Source organism: Triturus cristatus, chromosome 1_2 (genome assembly GCF_964204655.1).
Source record: "Triturus cristatus chromosome 1_2, aTriCri1.1, whole genome shotgun sequence".
In the NCBI taxonomy this organism is placed as follows: Eukaryota; Metazoa; Chordata; class Amphibia; order Caudata; family Salamandridae; genus Triturus; species Triturus cristatus.
The window spans coordinates 1,140,828,504-1,140,850,328 of NC_140580.1; the positions used below are offsets into that span (position 1 = coordinate 1,140,828,504).

The 21,825-nt window shown below is 52.0% G+C and overlaps 1 protein-coding gene across 2 annotated transcripts in view; it reads left to right on the forward strand.

Moving 5' to 3' along the window:
- Positions 1 to 21,825, forward strand: part of LOC146868866 (histo-blood group ABO system transferase-like) — a 547,149-nt gene that overhangs the window by 347,938 nt on the left and 177,386 nt on the right. For both annotated transcript variants that reach the window (XM_085613883.1, XM_085613884.1), the window contains exon 4: positions 7,084 to 7,140. In XM_085613883.1, coding sequence (XP_085470009.1) covers positions 7,084 to 7,140 — 57 coding nt within the window. The remainder of the gene's footprint in view (positions 1 to 7,083; positions 7,141 to 21,825) is intronic.

Consider the following 21,825-nt stretch of genomic DNA (forward strand, 5'->3'; position numbering starts at 1 on the left):
GTTCTTGCCGCCCCATCTCTTCCCTCGCTGGTATTCTTGGGAACTAATGCACTGGTTGCAATCTCGCGGTACAGTTGTACCTAGACTCATGGTGAGATGTGTGGCATGCCACAGGTGATGGCATGTGGCTGGGTTGCTGGTTCTTGCCTCCCATGGTGGGATGTGTGGCGTGCTGCCAGTGATGGCATGTGGCTGGGTTGCTGTTTATTGCTTTCCATGGTGGGAAATGTGGCAGGTTTGCTGGTTCTTGCCGCCTCATTCTTCCCTCGCTGGTATTCTTGGGACCTGATGCACTGGTTGCAATCTCGCGGTACAGTTGTGCCTAGACTCATGATGGGATACGTGGTATGCTGCTGGTGGTGGCATGTGGATGCGTTGCTGGTTCTTGCCTCCCATGGTGGGATATGTGACGTGCCACTGTTGGTGGCATGTGGCAGAGTTGCTGGTTCTTGCCTCCCATGGTGGTATGCGTGGCATGTGGCAGGGTTGCTGTTTCTTGCCTCCCATGGTAGGATATGTGGCAGGTTTGCTGGTTCTAGCCTCCCATGGTGGGTTGGGTGGCGTGTTACCTGAGGTGGCATGTGGCAGGGTTGCTGGTTCTTGCCTCCCATGGTGGGATATGTGATGTGCCACCGTTGGTGGCATGTGGCAGGGTTGCTGGTTCTTGCCTCCCATGGTGGTATGCATGGCATGTGGCAGGGTTGCTGGTTCTTGCCTCCCATGGTGGTATGCGTGGCATGTGGCAGGGTTGCTGGTTCTTGCCTCCCATGGTGGGCTATGTGGCAGGTTTGCTGGTTCTTGCCTCCCCTAGTGTAATTTGTGGCGTGCCGCCGGTGGTGGCATGTGGCAGGGTTGCTGGTTATTGCTTTCCATGGTGGGAAATGTGGCAGGTTTGCTGGTTCTTGCCGCCCCATTCTTCCCTCATTGGTATTCTTGGGACCTGATGCACTGGTTGCGATCTCGCAATACAGTTGTACCTAGACTCATGGTGGGATGCATGGCAAGCTGCCGGTAGTGGCATGTGGCTGGGTTGCTGGTTCTTGCCTCCCATGGTGGTATGCATGGCATGTGGCAGGGTTGCTGGTTCTTGCCACCCATGGTGGTATGCGTGGCATGTGGCAGGGTTTGCTGGTTCTTGCCTCCCATGGTGGGCTATGTGGCAGGTTTGCTGGTTCTTGCCTCCTATAGCGTAATTTGTGGTGGTTTGAGGCTGGGTTGCTGGTTCTTGCTTCCCATGGTGGGATGTGTGGCGTGCTGCCGATGGTGGCATGTGGCTGGGTTGCTGGTTCTTGCCTCCCATGGTGGGATGTGTGGCGTGCTACCTTTGGTGGCATGTGGCAGGGTTGCTGTTTCTTGCCTCACATGGTGGTATGCGTGGCATGTGGCAGGGCTTGCTGGTTCTTGCCTCCCATGGTGGGCTATGCGGCAGGTTTGCTGGTTCTTGCCTCCTATAGTGTAATTTGTGGTGGTTTGAGGCTGGGTTGCTGGTTCTTGCCTCCCATGGTGGGATGTGTGGCCTGCTGCCGATAGTGGCATGTGGCTGGGTTGCTGGTTCTTGCCTCCCATGGTGGGATGTGTGGCGTGCTGCCGGAGGTGGCATGTGGCTGGGTTGCTGGTTCTTGCCTCATATGGTGGTATGTGTTGCATGCGGCAGGGTTGCTGGTTATTGCTTTCCATGGTGGAAAATGTGTCAGGTTTGCTGGTTCTTGCCGCCCCATTCTTCCCTTACTGGTATTCTTGGGACCTGATGCACTGGTTGCGATCTCGCGGTACAGTTGCATCTAGACTCATGGTGGGATGCGTGACATGCTGCCGGTAGTGGCATGTGGCTGGGTTGCTGGTTCTTGCCTCCCATGGTGGGATATGTGACGTGCCACTATTGGTGGCATGTGACAGGGTTGCTGATTCTTGCCTCCCATGGTGGTATGCGTGGCATGTGGCAGGGTTGCTGGTTCTTGCCTCCCAGGGTGGGATATGAGGCAGGGTTGCTGGTTCTTGCCTCCCATGGTGGGATATGTGACATGCCACTGTTGGTGGCATGTGGCAGTGTTGCTGGTTCTTGCCTCCCATGGTGGTATGCGTGGCATGTGGCAGGGCTGCTGGTTATTGCCTCCCATAGTGTAATTTGTGGTGGCTTGAGGCTGGGTTACTGGTTCTAGCCTCCCATGGTGGGATGTATGGCATGTTGCCTGAGGTGGCATGTGGCATGGTTGCTGGTTCTTGCCTCCCATGGTGGGATATGTGATGTGCCACCGTTGGTGGCATGTGGCAGGGTTGCTGGTTCTTGCCTCCCATGGTGGTATGCATGGCATGTGGCAGGGTTGCTGGTTCTTGCCTCCCATGGTGGTATGCGTGGCATGTGGCAGGGTTGCTGGTTCTTGCCTCCCATGGTGGGCTATGTGACAGGTTTGCTGGTTCTTGCTTCCCCTAGTGTAATTTGTGGTGGGCCGTCAGTGGTGGCTTGAGGATGGGTTGCTGGTTCTTACCTCCCATGGTGGGATGTGTGGCGTGCCGCCGGTGGTGGCATGTGGCTGGGTTGCTGGTTCTTGCCTCCCATGGTGGTATGTGTGGCATGTGGCAGGGTTGCTGGTTATTGCTTTCCATGGTGGGAAATGTGTCAGGTTTGCTGGTTCTTGCCGCCCCATTCTTCCCTCATTGGTATTCTTGGGACCTGATGCACTGGTTGCGATCTCGCAGTACAGTTGTACCTAGACTCATGGTGGGATGCATGGCATGCTGCCGGTAGTGGCATGTGGCTGGGTTGCTGGTTCTTGCCTCTCATGGTGGGATATGTGACGTGCCACTGTTGGTGGCATGTGGCAGGGTTGCTGATTCTTGCCTCCCATGGTGGTATGCGTGGCATGTGGCAGGGTTGCTGGTTCTTGCCTCCCATGGTAGGATATGTGGAAGGTTTGCTGGTTCTAGCCTCCCATGGTGGGTTGTGTGGCGTGTTACCTGAGGTGGCATGTGGCAGGGTTGCTGGTTCTTGCCTCCCATGGTGGGATATGTGATGTGCCACCGTTGGTGGCATGTGGCAGGGTTGCTGGTTCTTGCCTCCCATGGTGGTATGCATGGCATGTGGCAGGGTTGCTGGTTCTTGCCTCCCATAGTGGTATGCGTGGCATGTGGCAGGGTTGCTGGTTCTTGCCTCCCATGGTGGTATGCATGGCATGTGGCAGGTTTGCTGGTTCTTGCCTCCCCTAGTGTAATTTGTGGTGGGCCGTCAGTGGTGGCTTGAGGATGGGTTGCTGGTTCTTGCCTCCCATGGTGGGATGTGTGGCGTGCTGCCGATGGTGGCATGTGGCTGGGTTGCTGGTTCTTGCCTCCCATGGTGGGATGTGTGGCGTGCTACCTTTGGTGGCATGTGGCAGGGTTGCTGTTTCTTGCCTCACATGGTGGTATGCGTGGCATGTGGCAGGGCTTGCTGGTTCTTGCCTCCCATGGTGGGCTATGCGGCAGGTTTGCTGGTTCTTGCCTCCTATAGTGCAATTTGTGGTGGTTTGAGGCTGGGTTGCTGGTTCTTGCCTCCCATGGTGGGATGTGTGGCCTGCTGCCGATAGTGGCATGTGGCAGGGTTGCTGGTTCTTGCCTCCCATGGTGGGATGTGTGGCGTGCCGCCGGAGGTGGCATGTGGCTGGGTTGCTGGTTCTTGCCTCCCATGGTGGTATGTGTGGCATGCGGCAGGGTTGCTGGTTATTGCTTTCCATGGTGGAAAATGTGTCAGGTTTGCTGGTTCTTGCCGCCCCATTCTTCCCTTACTGGTATTCTTGGGACCTGATGCACTGGTTGCGATCTCGCGGTACAGTTGCATCTAGACTCATGGTGGGATGCGTGACATGCTGCCGGTAGTGGCATGTGGCTGGGTTGCTGGTTCTTGCCTCCCAGGGTGGGATATGAGGCAGGGTTGCTGGTTCTTGCCTCCCATGGTGGGATATGTGACATGCCACTGTTGGTGGCATGTGACAGGGTTGCTGATTCTTGCCTCCCATGGTGGTATGCGTGGCATGTGGCAGGGTTGCTGGTTCTTGCCTCCCAGGGTGGGATATGAGGCAGGGTTGCTGGTTCTTGCCTCCCATGGTGGGATATGTGACATGCCACTGTTGGTGGCATGTGGCAGTGTTGCTGGTTCTTGCCTCCCATGGTGGTATGCGTGGCATGTGGCATTGTTGCTGGTTATTGCCTCCCATAGTGTAATTTGTGGTGGCTTGAGGCTGGGTTACTGGTTCTTGCCTCCCATGGTGGGATGCGTGGCGTGGCGTGGCGTGTCGCCAGTGGTGGCATGTGGCAGGGTTGTTGGTTCTTGCTTGCCATGGTGGGATGTGTGGAGTGTGGCTGGGTTGCTGGGTTGCTGGTTCTTACCGCCCCATCTCTTCCCTAGGTGGTATTCTTGAGGCCTGATATACTGGTCGCAATCTCAAGGTACAGTTGTACCTAGACTCATGGTGGGATGTGTGGCATGCTGCCGGCGGTGGCATGTGGTTGAGTTTCTTTGACAAATCTCTTCCTCACAACAGAAGTTCTAGAGGCTGGTGACATTACGCTATTTGGCATGGCTGACTTGTGAGCCACCTCTTGTTTGCCATCATGAGTTTCCACGGTCTGGAGACCGTGCTGCTCTGTGGGTCTTGCCAGCCGGTTCTTTATGCTCACATAGGCATTGGTTGGTGTTTGCAGCAGTAGGACTCACGTGGTTGCTGTGGGTCCACTGCTGGGTGCTGGGCTCTGACTGACAGCTGACCCTTGGGTGCTGCTGTAGGGTTTTACAAAAAGAAAAGGGTTGCACTGGCTGTGTTGACATTTGTAAACAGTCGCCACTCTTACCTCCCCTCTGAAAGGCATTGCCTCCAAGAGAAAATACCTACCACTGTTTGAGATTGGGGAAGGGCTAGTAGCTGTTTTTTTTTTTTTTTAGATAAAGTGTGTGTTTAAAACCTATTGTGGTTTCCGCTGCTTTATTAATCATTTAGACGGCTCTAAGCTTCTTTGTATGGTGAACCTGTGACAGAGAGCGAGGGCACTATTGGCATCAAGACTCAGTAAGCGCCCTTCTCTCTCTTTCCCTCTCCCTCTCTCTCTCTTTTCCACTTACTCGCTCTCGCTCTTTCCCACTCTCTCTCTTTCCCTCTCTCTACTCTCCTCTCTCTCTTTCCATCTCTCTTAGCCTCTCACTCTCTCTCCCCCTCTCTCTTTCCCTCTCTCTCGCTCTCTCTCCCCTTCTCTATTTCTTCCTCCTCTCTCTCCTTCTCTTTCCCTCTCTCTCTATGTTTCTCTCTCTCTGTCTGGTTGGAGGCACATGGTCGAGCTTCACCAGGCACAACCACCCGTGTATTAATTTACTTGCTTGAGCGTACATAGATCCTGCTTAAATTCTGCACAGATTCTGTACTCATCCCGCACAGATCTTGCATAGATCCTGCTTAAGTTCTGCATAGATCCCACATAGATCCTTTCATAAATCCTGCATATATCCTTCACTGTCCTGACTATGGGTCAGATGTTCTGGCCCATCTCCACCACAAAACCTACGGTAACAGCCTACCTGCTTACTTTAGGTTGCGCAATCTCCTCAGATTGCTATTAGTGGATATAATCAGGTGTTGTACTCCTGTTGCTTCTGTGTGCACCTCATCTTGCTGGTGGCTGAACACCACTTCCAGAAGTTGGGCTCCTGTTGCTTCTATGTGCACCTCATCTTGCTGGTGGCTGAACACCACTTCCAACCGTTGGGCTCCTGTTGCTTCTGTGTGCACCTCATCTTGCTGGTGGCTGAACACCACTTCCAGGCGCTGGGCTCCTCTTGCTTCTGTGTGCACCTCATCTTGCTGGTGGCTGAACACCACTTCCAGGCGCTGGGCTCCTGTTGCTTCTGTGTGCACCTCATCTTGCTAATGACTGAACACCACTTCCAAGCGTTGGGCTCCTCTTGCGTCTGTGTGCACCGCATCTTGCTGGTGGCTGAACACCTCTTCCAGGTGTTGGGCTCCTGTTGCGTCTGTGTGCACCGCATCTTGCTGGTGGCTGAACACCACTTCCAAGCGTTGGGCTCCTGTTGCGTATGTGTGCACCGCATCTTGCTGGTGGCTGAACACCTCTTCCAGGTGTTGGGCTCCTGTTGCGTCTGTGTGCACCGCATCTTGCTGGTGGCTGAACACCACTTCCAAGCATTGGGCTCCTGTTGCGTCTGTTTGCACTGCATTTTGTTGGTGGCTGAACACCACTTCCAGGTGTTGGGCTTCTATTGCTACTCGGTGGAGACCATCTGGAGTTTGGCTGGTGGCTTAACAGTGCATCCACAGCTTGTGGTTTGGTCCCCCTGGGTGAAACATATGTTTTCTTTACGGGTGTCTTAACAGTGTCCCTGGTGGGTAGGCGACTGTCATTTCCAAGTGGACTTCACTAACCCACAGTGACCCGGACATCATAAGCTGTGTAAAGGTGGGTCAGTGCCATGATGCCTCGTTAGAGGTCAGTGCTGCTCTATATCAAACACTTTCATTCATTAATTCATTCACGTGATCTCATTCCATGTCCAGACACAAAAAGGTCCTTGAACGTGCCACGAAAGAGAGTGGTTGTCATTAATGGACACCTTGAATTCAGAATAGCAAGAACGACTTGACTGCTTGTGAAACCAGGCCTCAGCTAACTCTGACTACAAGTCATACTGGTTTGAATACACGACCTGCAAAGCTATTTCTTGAACTTCCTTTGTGTTCCGCTGTATGCATAAGATGACTTGGAGGTTGGCCGTGACATGCTTCGAGCCCACTGTCTGGACCTGAGACATGACACAAATACACTCGATCCATAGCTGACACCTCAACACACTTGGCGACCATGCAACTACTTTCAACTAACAAGAGGGGGACCAAGGTGGAAGCAGGCTGAAGGGACTAGTCCATCCTACAGTTTGTTGTGGAGTTTTAAGTTGCGCGAGCCACTGTGCCACCAAGGAAATGTATGCAACCACCTCTGTTTAGGTTAACTGTCCATGAGTGTAATCACTGATGAGGGTGGAGGAGAAATGGGAAGTAGTGTGACTCCTCCCACCCAGAAGTAAACTTTGTGTTTCTATGCCTACAGGGCCACCGAGGAGTGCAGCACGGACTCTGATCGTTGGAGGGAGATCCAACTTCCCTCGTGAGTACTTGGCAACTATCATCACTTTCGATTTGAAAATTCTGGCACTTTAAAAGTGTTTTGATACCCTACGTAGGGTAACTGACTGCAAAAAATGTACCCCATTTTCAGGCCAAGCATGCAAGGCCTGTTGTATACACTTTATGGGCTTACATCCCGCCCAGTGCTTTTAATTTGTTACTTGGATTGTGCTTCCAAAAGCTTGCTTGCAAGTGGTGAATCCTTCCTGTTCTTCTCTCTTTTTTGTCTTTTGTTTCCTCACACGGAGTAGGGACCAAGTACTGTATCTTTGCGCATTGGTTGTTTATCTATTTGTTTGGGGGACTATTTTTTTCTTGGTTTCCTGCTTGTGTTACTGTTTGCCTGTGTTTAGCTTCGGCACCTATAGCTACTTGTATTTTAATGCAGCATTTGTCCCTCCCATCTCGCTGCTATCCAAGTGGGTGTTTCAGTGCTGCGCCCCACCTAGGGGTAATAAGGGCTACACAAATGCTACAATGCAAATGTCCAACTGCTTGAGTTGCAAGAGCAACATGCAATTAGTAGACGGAACGAGGGAAGAGTTGAGACGTGGAATAAAGTCACTGACTTTCACACTTCCTCTCTGTCTCTGGCTGCTTACGTCGAAGAGCTGTACTATTTTATTGTCTGCTGGAGTCTGACCAGTTAGAATGAAATAAACACCAGGGAAGCTCTGCAGTACGAATCTACAACACTGTTATCCCTATCTCATCCTCAATATATTCTATTTTAATGTGATGTCGCCCGTCTTTAATACCTATTATCTTTGTCGTGGCAGTCCTCTAAAGTGCCGGATAGGACAGAGTAATAAAAACAACACACTTCTACACACCAGGAACAGTCGCAGGGTAAGTGCTAGCACAAGCTGAATGCCGATAGCCTGCGAGTCTTGGCTTGAACAAAAAGCAAACTTACCTACCAACTGGGAATAGAAAAAAAAATTAAAGGGCACCTGTCTTGGCCGTTTTAAAAAGGCATTGTCTTTTCAATTGGTGCTGTTTTCACATTGAAATACGATCATGGCCACCACAAGATTTAAAGACCTAGTGGCTGATCTCAAGGATGCGTTTACTTTAACACCACCTTAATGACCTCACTGTGGGTATCGATCGCTAAGCATACTTCTTCCATTTTGACTTAAAATACAATGCTCCTTTATGTTTTTTAATCGTAAAAATTAAAGTGACTTAGTAGTCCTTCTCTACCCTCTATGTGCAATGTTAATGTTTTCCGAGATAACACACTGCCTTGCATCCAGAAGCTGCCAAATGTAGCTGCCATCCTGTAACTGGGTGATTGGCATTCTTCGATACCACGGTCACCGTGGAAGCAAAAATGCAGGTTGCGTTTTACAGGAGCAATTTATGAGCTTTGCGTGAAGTAAAACTATGCCCAGCGTGGTGCTTCTGATTTATACTATATGACTCCTTTATGGACATGCAATCAGTATTTTTCTTTTATAACATAATTTTTTTTCTGGAACTTCCTATGTTTATGAGTTCTGCAAATGTCCATCTTTTGTTGCGATTGCGCATAGTACCGGACTGAATGCTGACGCTCCCTGGGGAGTCGGCTTGCGGTGCCTGGGCTTCAGTGTTTTCATACAACGCTGCATTGAGAACTTCCAGGTAGATGCTTAATGTCATCATGTGTCAAAGTAGGCAACTGCACGAGATTCTAACCATACACAGGAACTGTTTTAGAGTTTAACCTTACACATAGAGCTCGGACTGTAGCTCTGTAGCTGTAGAGTTTGGGTACATTAGTGGGTCAGATTTCAATGTTTTAGCTTTGAAAAGGACGATACAGAAGGCACTGTGGGGGATTATCAGTATGTGTGGTTAGCAACTACACTTTCATCAACGATTTCTGGTCAGGACTCCTGCCTTCCATCGACCAGTACAATTCTGTTTGTTCATCTACACTTTCTAGACTCTTCCCTCTTCTATCCCTCCTTTATCCTTTTCAATCCAACTAACATGTCCACTGCTCAAATGAACTTATACTTCGCTATACACTGGCTGCTCCCCTGCACTCACCGGGAGTCTTGCCTGAACTGTCAACACTTTAAGAAAACTGAAAATTACTTTTAAAATTATTGGGATCGTTTTTTAGATATTTGATGGTTGCTTTTAAAAATTGCATTTCTTTTATTGTGTTGCTGTTACTTACGTGTGGAGGGACGAAGGGGCATCTTTAAGCCGCTTTGAGGGCTCTGGGGCTTTTGTTTGACTGCCAACTAGCGCGACCGGACGCATCCGCCATCTTGGGTGAGGCGGTTGCTCGGTTGGCGCTCTAGTGCGAGGGCGTTTCCTGCCCCTCGCGCTATAAATCGGTCATTATTTTTCGACCTCGTCCTATACACTGGCTGCTCCCCTGCACTCACCGGGAGTCTTGCCTGAACTGTCAACACTTTAAGAAAACTGAAAATTACTTTTAAAATTATTGGGATCGTTTTTTAGATATTTGATGGTTGCTTTTAAAAATTGCATTTCTTTTATTGTGTTGCTGTTACTTACGTGTGGAGGGACGAAGGGGCATCTTTAAGCCGCTTTGAGGGCTCTGGGGCTTTTGTTTGACTGCCAACTAGCGCGACCGGACGCATCCGCCATCTTGGGTGAGGCGGTTGCTCGGTTGGCGCTCTAGTGCGAGGGCGTTTCCTGCCCCTCGCGCTATAAATCGGTCATTATTTTTCGACCTCGTCCTATACACTGGCTGCTCCCCTGCACTCACCGGGAGTCTTGCCTGAACTGTCAACACTTTAAGAAAACTGAAAATTACTTTTAAAATTATTGGGATCGTTTTTTAGATATTTGATGGTTGCTTTTAAAAATTGCATTTCTTTTATTGTGTTGCTGTTACTTACGTGTGGAGGGACGAAGGGGCATCTTTAAGCCGCTTTGAGGGCTCTGGGGCTTTTGTTTGACTGCCAACTAGCGCGACCGGCTGCATCCGCCATCTTGGGTGAGGCGGTTGCTCGGTTGGCGCTCTAGTGCGAGGGCGTTTCCTGCCCCTCGCGCTTCATAAATGGCGACGAATCCCCGTCCGCGCAGCGGGCGGGCGCGCCGATGGCAAGCCCGTCTGGGCCCGTCCGGGCCAGAACGGACCTAGGGCCAGGGACCTTGCCGGTCTTTACAGGTATCCTGATCAAATACTCCATAGCAGACTTATTAAAGCTAAAGCCGTCCGACTCACGCTATTGCTCACATGGACTTAGACTTGATGTTCCTTCCATACCCTGTGAGTACTGTCCCCCCCGTAGAATCCAGGAGTGTGGTAACAAAATCTTTGTGAAGGACCCTCTTAAATTAGGACTACTTAACTGTAGATCTTTACCAAAACATTCTACTCAAATTTCCGAGTTGATTCTAGACACACGTTTAGATATTTTATATCTCACGGAAACCTGGACGTCAGACTTTTCAAATTTTGATTTAGTCAACTCTCTTCCTCCCGGCTTCTTGATTCAGTGCCTCCATAGACCGCATGGAAAAGGAGGCGGTTTAGCCATCATCTATAGGGACAAGTTTTCTTGCAGAGTAGTCCGATGTCCTAATTTTGACGCGGAGAGTGGTCACTTTCACATACAGCTTTCTCCGAATTTTTCCTTAGCTGGATTATTGGTCTATCGCCCCTCTGGGACGATTAAAAATTTTGTCAGCTCCATTTTGGATCATGTCCCTGTCCTAGCGGCATCCTCTTCCTACTTCATGCTTTTGGGGGATCTTAACCTCCATTTCGACCTACAGGAAGATAAGAGTATAAATGACCTTAGATCGGAACTCAGAACAGCCAATATGAATTTACACAATTTGGAACCTACGCACGTGAAGGGCCACCTGTTGGATTGTGTGTTTTCAAATATTGCGCACCTCCAAACAGGCCCTCCTCTTCCCTTGCCCTGGTCGGACCATTTCCTGGTGGTAGGGGAGCTCAATGTCAGCCTGGACTCTTCTTGTTCCCGGCCCCAGAAGACCCCCCCGATCTACAAGAGAATTTGGTCCCAACTCCCTACTGACAGCCTCTTGCGTTCCCTCGCCGAGTCCACTCCCCCACCTGGCCATGGGCCTCTGGAGGCCGATATCGCTCTCCATGACTGGCTATGCCACGCGTTAGATGCGGTTCTGCCCGTCAAAAAGTGTACAAACAAAACTAACAGCCACAAGTCATCTTGGTACACCCCGGAGCTGGGGATGATGAGAAAGAACTGCAAAAGGCTTGAACGGGAATGGCGGAAGGACTGGGCCGCCAATAGTAAACACAACTATCGAGAAGCTATGAGATCATATAAAGCCGCACGGATCTCCACCAAGGCCGCCCATTTTGAGGAGCGAATAAATAAGGCAGGCAATTCTTCAAGGGAAGCCTATAAAATTTTCAAAGAGCTTATTACGGCTCCCATCCCCCCATCCTCTCAGGTGGAGAATCCCAATAGATGCAATGAGCTGTCTCAGTTTTTTGACACCAAAATACAAAATATCCTAGCTAGCCTTCCCCCTAGTTTAGGTAATATGAGCACAGCAGCCCCCAAGGGGGGTTTAGGCATGAAGGGTTTTGATACAATCTCCCCCATTTCAAGGGAGGCTTTCCTTGAGGAGCTTTCGGCTCTGAAGAGTGGCTCCCCGCTGGATCCTATGCCTATCCGGATCCTCAAACAATGTGTGGATCCGATTGTTGGTCCTGCAATTGATCTTCTGAATGCCTCCTTCACCCATGGCATTGTTCCACCAAGCTGGAAGCAGGCCATTGTCAAGGCCCTTTTGAAAAAGCCTGGCCTTGACCCCACTGATCTGGCAAATTACCGCCCCATTTCACTCCTGCCGGGCCTGAATAAGATCGCGGAGAAGTTTGTTAATCGCCAGCTCTCCGGCTTCCTGGAAGCCAACAATCTATTAGGCCGGACGCAGACTGGCTTTCGCCCAGGACAGGGAACTGACGCGGCCTTGCTAGCGATGGTGGAAGAAGGTAGATGCATCTTAGATTCAGGAGGTTCCGCGGCGCTGGTACTCCTGGATCTAAGCGCAGCTTTTGATACGGTGGACTATAATATTCTGATCCATCGTCTGGGAAATATGGGAGTAGGGGGACGGGCCCTCCAGTGGCTTCAGTCATATCTGAGTGGTCGCTCTTATCAGGTTTGCGACGGCGATTTTAGATCTTCGCCTATTCCCCTCCAGTGTGGAGTCTCGCAGGGCTCTTCGTTGAGCCCTACGCTTTTTAACGTCTATATGGCCCCGCTGGAGGAGGTGGTGGCACCCTTTGGAGTGACTATGGCAACCTATGCAGACGACACTCAATTGATTGTTTCCCTGTCTCTTTCGGAAAGTCAGGGGGAGAAGTTCGCTGCTTGCCTTACCAACATCGTGGCATGGATGGCGGAATCCCGGCTTAAACTGAATGGGTCGAAAACGGAGTTAATGCTTCTTGGCAATTTGTGCTCGTCACTGCCCAAATGTATGTGGCCGGCCAGTATGGGAGCCCTTCCGGCCCCCAAGGACGCTATAAAAAGTCTTGGGGTATGGCTGGAACCTGAGCTGTCTTTTATTACCCAAGCCAAGCGAGTGGCTGGGACGTGTTACGGGCTGCTTCGCTCAGTCCGAAAAATCCTGCCGCTCCTCCCTGATAATTCCAGGAGACTTCTGATCCAGGGATTGGTGCTTTCGAGGCTGGATTATAGCAATGCCCTCTTCCTGGCGGCACCTGAATCGACTTTGAATGTTCTTCAAAGAGCACAGAATGCAGCTGCGCGGATGCTTACTGGTACAGCCAAAAGCTCCTCAGCTCGGCCTGCCTTGGAGGCCTTGCACTGGCTACCAATTAGATCACGCATCAAATTTAAATCCCTCTGCATGGTGTTTAAGACTCTACAAGGATCCGGCCCCCCCATTCTTAGAGATTTGATCCGCCCCTACAAACCCTCCCGTGCCCTTCGCTCTGAAGCTGGGAACCTTGTAGTGATACCCAGAGCAAAAAAGTTGAAAACGGGTGGACGTCGTTTTTCTATTAACGCGGGTCATCTTTGGAATTACTTACCAGCGGTTCTGCGTAATGAATCCAACCTGATAAAATTCCGCAAAACACTTAAGACCCTTCTTTTTCCTTTGTAGGTTCCTTCTGATGTTCTGGGACAGTGGCTCAGTGTATTACTTAGCGCTGGGACGCTCAAGGGCAGCCATGCGCTTTAGAAATCTGTTTTCATTCATTTCATTCATATAAATTCACCACTAATCCTTTTTGGGTTTTGGAGTAGCGTGCAACTCGCCAAAAACACTTCTACGCCTCATGAGGGGTAGTAAGCGCTATATAAATACAATTAAGTTCTTGTTTTTAATTAATTATGGATGCCTAGCAAAATCTGCCTGAGGCTATGATGATCCTATGGGAAGGCAAGGTATGTGATGTTTTTTTTATTGAAACAAGCTATAGATATTAATGGGTACTTGTGTTTATAGTGTCCGTCTCCTGCCCAGCACAATTTCTCTTGCAACATCATCATCTTGCAGTAAACGCTCTCGTAATACACTGGGTACCAGTCAGTCTTGGTGCCTTTTCTCCCCAGTTCTACACTCCTCAGTGTTGGCCTACAGAAGTGTGTGTCACTCTGTGACTGGCCATGCCATGTATGTATCAGCTGAAAAACTAAACACTTCTAAGGTCCTAAAGGCAAGACCTATTGTCTATGCCAATGATTGTTGACAGTGGGCACAGTAGGCAACGGCCTGTGTGGCCTATGAATAGAACCTGCCGGAGAGAGGCCACTCCCCTTCCACCTACTAGGCAGGCTTTTTTGTTTTTACTATGAGATAGTAAACAGGGAAGTAACGGGCACTGCTCCCCATATGCGCAGGCCCCGCGGTGTAGGGGTGGGAGAGGAGGTACCACTCAGCATCGGCTTGTGGTTGCTTTACTGTTCTAAACAATCTTTTTAATCGTCTGAAGGCTTCATGCATTTGGAGAGCAGCTTGAAAAATAACAAAAAAACAAGAACAAACTTTTCTGAAAAAGGCCCCTTTAGTTAGTGAATGGGACCCCATGTCTAAAAACGACTGATTCCTCCAAGGTGTCTACTGTACAGCAGACCCTGAATGTTTTTGCACTTTGATATAGCGTGAAGTCCAACCAAAGATATTGGAGAGCTTTACATGAACACCACTTACATTACACTAACTCACATTCATGTGTAGGCCCCCGGAGCTTAACTGATTTCAGCCCCCTCCCCCCAGACCTTTAGGGGCCCCCAGAAACTTCAGAGTGGCCCCATGCCACATGATGCCATTGAATATCTGTGAGCCATGGGGGACTCGGGGGCTACTCTTCACATTCTGCGGGGGGGGGGGCATCATTTTACCTTGCACCACTGATAGTAAATTATTATCAGTCTTGGCAGCAACAAAATACTTCTGTTTCTCCAGAAGGGCTGCACACGGATTGGTGAGGCTGGTGAAAGCCACCCTAGTGCCTCAAGTGGTGGATGTAGTAAACTGCAGTTCTTTTACTCACATTTTTATAGTAATTTTTTAACAGTTCAATCGCAGCCAGGGCTGAATATCTCTTTGCATATCCACATCTCATGGTGTTGGTTCTGCTCGGAAGGGAACAGTCTGTCAGGGTCCCTGACTTGCTGCTTTAGTTCCTGTGGTCATAGTGCCAATATCGGCAACCGTTATCACAGCACACATCAGTACATAATCATAATAAAACACACGACACTGAATGTAAGTGGAGAAATATTGCTGCAGGTTTATTAGCATAATAAATATGCAAACACGGTGGGTTATCTTACGGGCGATCCCAGGGCAGGCCAGCCCCATGCCGCCTGCCCGTCTGATAAGCCTAGAGTCACCATGGCAACGCCAATTGGTGTATACCAAATGTTGGGAGGGTCCCCCCCTCCCATCCGTGGACCTCCAGTCCACATGCTTCACACGCCCCCCCGTGATGGGTGGGCGGAGCATACATGGCAGCCCCCGGTTGCTCAGACCCACAACCGCCTGTCGGTTAGCGGGGCGCCGTAGGTCTTCCAGTGGACACGCTAAAGATCCCTGGGTATCCTGGCTTAGCACCACACGGTGCTGCTGCATGCTATACCCCTTGGTATGTGCAGACCCTGGATCGCCCTGTAACTCCTCCACAGCCTTGGGAGTGGCCACCGTCACTACCAGGGCCCCCCACCCAAGACCCCTATTATTAGCAACCCGCAGCTGTCAGTGCTTCCCCTAGATCCAGTAAAAACAACTCCATGCCTAAATCCGAGAGGTGAACCCCATCGCCTTTCAGACATCCCGTTGATTTGGCATGCAGAAGGCCATGCCTGATGAAACCAAAGCCTCTTTGCTGGGTGAATTTGCGCATAGCGCTGTTAACTTTTCTTCTAGATACCTCGATGGCGTCGCCTGAGCGAGCACCATGCCAAATCGCGCGTGGTGTCATCTCAGACCACCACAGTTCGCACGGCCCCAACAACACGCTCAACTTGCAGAAAGTATCCCTCATGTCTTGTAGTAGAGCTCTCCTTCCTAGTGATGTGAGGTCATTCCCCCCCAGGTGAACCACCAAGAGGTTGGGCGGGAGCCACCCTCCCCGGAGTCTCTGCTTCACTTTCCGTAACAGGTCGCACCAGCGCAAGCCTGGGAAACCCAACCACGTGATGTCCGTGTTGGCAAAGCCATCCTGCCACTCTCTTGCCGCCGCCCAATGTGCCAGTCTTGCAATAATTGAGTGACCAATTACCCACACCTTCATACCTAATAAAGAGAAAATTGGTTTTGAGTATATGTTTATTAAGCGAAAACATCTGCAAAATCAGCACATCTACAGTCAAGGTATACGTCAATCAGGAAACCAGCGAAAGGGGGGGGAGGCCTAATAAGATTGTAGGTCCCGACTAGACAGCCCAACCAATGTGACCCACTGCCCCCCCCGGCCACCCCTAGGGCCGGATGTACCGCTTGAAGCAATGCGATTGCCAGCGCCCCACCATCATGATACCTTCTGCGGGCATTCCTGCCAGGAACGCTGTGGTGGCCGCACCTATGCGGAACGAGTGGCTGCTGAATATTTTGTCCCTAACCTCCTGGCCAGACAGCCTAAGGCACGCCTTGAGGATGTGGTCCACTTGAAATCTAGTGACCGGGAGGCCATCCTGATGCACCAGCAGGTAACCCGCCCCCCGCGGGCGAAGCAGCAGGTAGGTTCTGACCCAAGCTACCGGGCAATATCTCTCATCCCCCAAGCCATGTAGCACAAATACCCTGCCTCGCCCTAGCTGGTCAGTTTTGGACTGTCTAATGACTATTTTCAAGCACCCCGGCTCTAGCTCTACGTCCTTTACGTTCAGAGCCACCCCCGAGGAGTCAGATTTTGAGCGGGCCACTAGTTCCCCGATCCTGAAGGAACCAAAGAAGGCTAGGGAAAAACAGGCCGAGAACAGTGTAGCTTCGTACCCTGAGTGGGTGGCCCTATCCATACAGTCCAACATTCCTTGTAACAGTGAGAAACTAATGGGGGACCTGGGATCAGGGGATCGCGGAACCAATTTGGCCCACCCTCGCAAGGCTGCCTTGATCACAAAAGCTTTGGTGGGATCAGCCTGACCCCTCAGTCTGGCGTGGTGGCTGATGGCAGCGAGGTGACCCGTTATCCAGGAATGAGTTTTGCCCTCCCCACTGGCCCACAGCAAGAATTGTTGGACTCTAAGTTCCAGGGCCACCTGATCCTCCTCCCATCCCCCTGTAATTGCACAAAAAAGAGTGACACAGCTCCCGTAGCACTTCGCAGTTCTGGGGGCTAAGGACCGTTCTCCCAGCTCCCTCATCCGTGGTCCCACTTCAGCAGCCGCCACAAGTGCGGTGGGAAAGGGGTCCCTTCTTGACGTGCGCTCGGCCAGGCCTCCCGGAAGCGGTGCCACTGGAAACGAGACAAAGAGTCAGCGGCAACATTAGAAATCCCTTGAATGTGCCTGGCCCTGCACTCTACGTTGTTAAATAGGCAGGCCCTGACAAGCTCTCGCAGTAGACACAGGACTAGGGGGCAGCTGGCAGACTGGGAGTTGATGGCCTGCACCACCGCCAGGTTGTCTGACCAGAAAAGCACCCGTTTGGCGGACAGAGCCCTGGGCCAGAGATGAAAAGCAACCACAATTGGGAAGAGTTCCAGGACGGTGATCTTGGACGTGACCTTTTTCTTGTGCCAGGCGTTAGGCCACCTCTCTGCACACCACTCCTTGTCCAAAATCACTCCGAACCCTTCCCTGCCAGACGCATCAGAAAAGAGGGCCAGCTCCCGGCTGTTGGCCCAGGGGTCGCGCCAGATGACAGCCCCATTAAAGTTGACTAGGAAGTCTGCCCACATGATTAGGTCTTCACGCATCCCCTTGTTCAATTTAACCATGTGGTGCTTCCTGCTCACCGAGGCCGTAGCTCTAGCTATCCTTCGCGCAAATGCCCTGCCCGCGGGGATGACTCTGGCAGCAAAGTTTAGCTTCCCCAGAAGGCTCTGAATGGCAGCCAAGGAAACCTTCTCCCTCCCTACCACTTGGCTAATCTGATCTCTCAGGTCCCGCACCTTGTCGGCTGGCAGCCTGGCCTCCCCCGCCACTGTGTCCAGCTCAATACCTAAGAAAGAGAGAACCTGAGCCGGGCCCTCCGTTTTCTTAGGGGCTAAGGGAACGCCAAGGTGATGCATCAGAACCTGAAAATCAACAAGGGCTGCCCTACATTCCTGAGTGCCATCCCTCCCGATGAATAGGAAGTCATCTAAGTAATGGGAAACCCCAGAAACGCTGTAGGTGTGCTGGAAAGCCCATTGAAGGAAAGAGCTGAAGGCCTCGAAGAAGGCACAGGAAACCGCGCACCCCATGGGCATGCACTTGTCAAAGTAGTACATGCCGTCCACCTTGAAACCCAGCAGGTGTTGGCTGCTGGGGTGCACTGGTAGTAACCGAAAGGCCGACTCAATGTCGGCCTTCGCTAACCAAGCTCCTTTGCCAGCCCTCCTTACCAGGTCAAGTGCGACATCCAATGTACAATAAGACACCGAGCATGCCCCCTCCTGGAGGCCGTGGTTTACTGAGCTCCCTTCTGGGTAAGACAAGTGGTGAATCAGTCTGAAAGACCCTGGTTCTTTTTTAGGGACCAAGCCAAGGGGGGAGACTACAAAGTTGTCTAACGGGGGCTCCCTGAAAGGACCCGCCACCCGTCCCAGCCTCAGTTCCTTCTGAACTTTTTCCTTTAAGACCTGTGGGAGGACCCTAGCAGATCTGAGGTTCTCCGCATCGCGGCCGGACAGGGGACCTACATAAGGGATGGTGAAGCCCAGCGAGAAGCCTTCAAGCAGGAGCGCACTGTCAGCGGAGAGGGGGTACAGTCTGAGTAACTCTAGCATGCGGTCCAGAATGACAGGGGAAGGACCCTTGCAGGCCATGGCCGCAGGAGCGCAGGCGACTAGATCGGTGGGAGAGTGGTGGAGGGATGAGGCCGCAGCTGGGGAAAGGAGTGGGGGCGACTCAAGCAGATGGTTTGGAGGAGTCAGCAGGCTTCTTGTCCTGTTTGGTTTGGCACGAGGAAGCGGGGTGACGCCCCCCGCACTTGCTGCATGAGTGCTGGAAACGGCACTTGACCCCCCAAGAGCAAGCGCCGGCATTGAAAAGGTTGCAAGTCCCAGGCGAGACCCGCTTGGCCCCCCCTCCCCTGCCACCTCCTCTCCGCCCCCCCCGAAAGGACTGCCTCGCGTGCTTAACATTGAAATGGGAGCTCCCTGGCTGTCCGCCCCCTCCTCCTGACCCTTTGGGAAGCGAGGCAGGACTCTGGGATCCCCGAGACCCCATGTGGTCCATCCACAGCTGTACCTCTTTCTGGTCCCATTCCATCTCTGGGCAAATGGCCATCTTCTTTCTGAACTCCATGTCATAATTGAGCCACCCTTCCCCGCCCCACTTCTGCGCCTCTGTGTGAATTAGCCTCTGGTACAGTACTAAGGCCTGGCCCTGTTCAGGAAATTTTTCAAGTATAACCGATTGAAGAATGGAAAAGGCGGATAGCCAGTTATCTATTGTTTTATCCGGCCACTGCTGGAACCTGACCTTCTTATCGTCCTCCTTCCCCCCAAGCCTACGCGCGTCTTGCCCATGCTGACCCAGCAGAAGTAGTGAAAAGATGTCTAAAAACTCACGCCTCCAAATGAATTCTTTTACTGCTAATGGGACCTCCCAGATCAACGAGCTATGGCCAGACAGGAGCGGGGCATGAGTAACCTCCTTCTTGGCTGGTACCTGCAGGGGTGGGCCTGGAACTGTTGCGCTAGCTAGTTGTGTGGACGCGCTGCCCCCCGGGGCGGGGGGGGGGCGGTGGTATCAATGGCGGCAGCAGACTGCCCGGTTAGCGGCTCACCTCCTGCTGGTTGACGCTGCTCACCCCCCGCCGGGAGGAGCCCTGGTGCAGGGGGGCCAGCGGGAGCCGCCCTCTCCTGCCTGACGGACATGACAGACCCTGCCACCGCCGCCGGTTCTGCACTTCTGGGCAAGGAAATAGGCGGTGTGCACGGCACCGTGGACAGCTCGGGGGCCTGACGACATGTCCCTTGTGGTGCCCAAACAGTGGCTGCAGCAGAAGGGTTCCCTCCCGCACTGTCAGCAGTCGGCCGCCCCCCGGCTGAGGCTGCCCGCGAGAAACCCGCCCTGACCTCTTGCATGAAATTTTTAAGGGTCTCATTGAGATTGGCGAGGTCCTCCCTGGATGCAAAGTTAGTGGAAGGAGAGCTTAAACTGCTCTGTGGTGGCGGGCCAGCCGGGGACGGCAGGGGCGGAAGCCCGGAAGAGCTCTTGACGGCGGGCACAGAGCGGACCCTGTGTGCAGTTCCTTCAGCCGGGAAGTCTCTAACCGTGGCCCTGCGGATTCGTTTGGGGCGGGGAGGTCCCGCCTCCTCGTTCGACTCTTGTCCCGTCGTGTGACCCCCAGAAATGACCCCAGAGTCATCAGGGCAGCTGGCCTTGAGGAGGTCTGCAGCCCAGGCCAGTCCTTTGGATTTGGCCATCTCAATAATTGCTGCTAACTGTGCGTCTTGCGAATTGCCCTGCTGGGTCTCATCGACCTGGGACGGCGTCGAGAAGAGCGCTGGGGTGCCCTCACTATCCATCTCGGACTGGGTCCTAACCTGAAAGAGAAATGAACGTAAGCATCGGCCAATACCACTTGAGACCGGCCCCTACCCGCCCTTAACCAATCCGCGCCGTCACACCCGCTCTTACTTACTCTCGCGGAAGCGAACGCACCTCCTTCAGCTCCGAGCGTATGCTGTCCCAGATATCCTGCATACAAAGAACAAAGCTGTTAAAACGCGCCCCAGGGCGACATTGTCCTTGGCCGAGCCAGCCAGGAGCCTACTCTCCCCTTCCTTCCCCACCATTTGGCACACTTACACCCCTTTCCGGCAGCAAGCGTGATCGTCTGATACACCTAAACCTTCGCACGATCTAGGAGGAAGAGAAGAGAGGATGAAACGACAATATCACTTCCCTGCTGCTCTGACCAACATGCATGGAGGTAAAGTGATCGCGCAGAATCATGGATGTTAGGCATTCATAACAGGCCCGAGTTTATCTCCCAGTTCCCCCGGACACTTCGGCTCCCTCGCTAATGAAGATCGGGGTGACCGAGGAGAAACGTGGAGAGTGTGCTGCTACAATAGTACGACCACGGTGCGAGATGCTACCTTTTGATGACGTATCATTAATATGTTGGTAATTTACTGTCTTAGTGATTGCACGCGACGAAGCACAGCCTTCACGTTGTGTTGGTAGCGGGCGATACTGAAAGCCAGTCTCCACAGCTCAATGGTCCGATACCGGAAGGTAACTAGGGCGGTTTGTGGCCCTCGTTCAAAGACGCCCGGGTGGAAAGGGCGCGTTGCCGCGCGCACAATGAATGGACAAGAGGACGGCAGTATCAGGAGATGGACTGGGCTGTGCGCGGAGTACCCTGCACACGTTCTTTTGGTCACAGATTGGCTCATTTTACAGGTTTTGTACGAGTGGATGTGGCAACAAAGGGTCAGTCTTCATTTGGATAAAACGTGGTATTTTTTTTTTTTTTTTTGTTTTTTTTTGTTGCATATGGAGCGCTTTACATAGCACCGTATTTACATAACACATTCAGGCTCGGGGAGATTAAGTGATTTGCCCAGAATCACATGATGTGGACGCGACCTCGAGGCTCGAACCCTGGTGTCCTGCACTAGAGGCGGCAGCGCAGCCGACGGACCACTTCCTTGGCCTGGACGCGACCCCCGGGCTCGTTACTTTCGACTGATTGCTAAGCTGACTACAGAAAATGCTGCGAAATAGGCGCAAGTGACAGGCCCAAGGCACATACAGTGTGCGAGAGTCGAGAACAATCGGACGAATAAAGGGCGCACACGGGTAGCACTTGTAAAGCAGCTTAGTAGGTTGAGCGCCTGCTGCTGTCAGTCGATGCGCAAAATGCAGTCGAAGGATACATTTTCTATTGGGCCGCTCAATACTTAATCGTCAGATTCATGACAAGAGTGCCACTGGGTTGAGGAATAGGAGCAGTGGTTTTGCACAGTGCCGCGAAGGGGAATGGTGGTGTGAGGCTGCAAGCACTACATTGGAAAATGCCAATTTTAGTGAATAAGATCCCAAAGAGGACT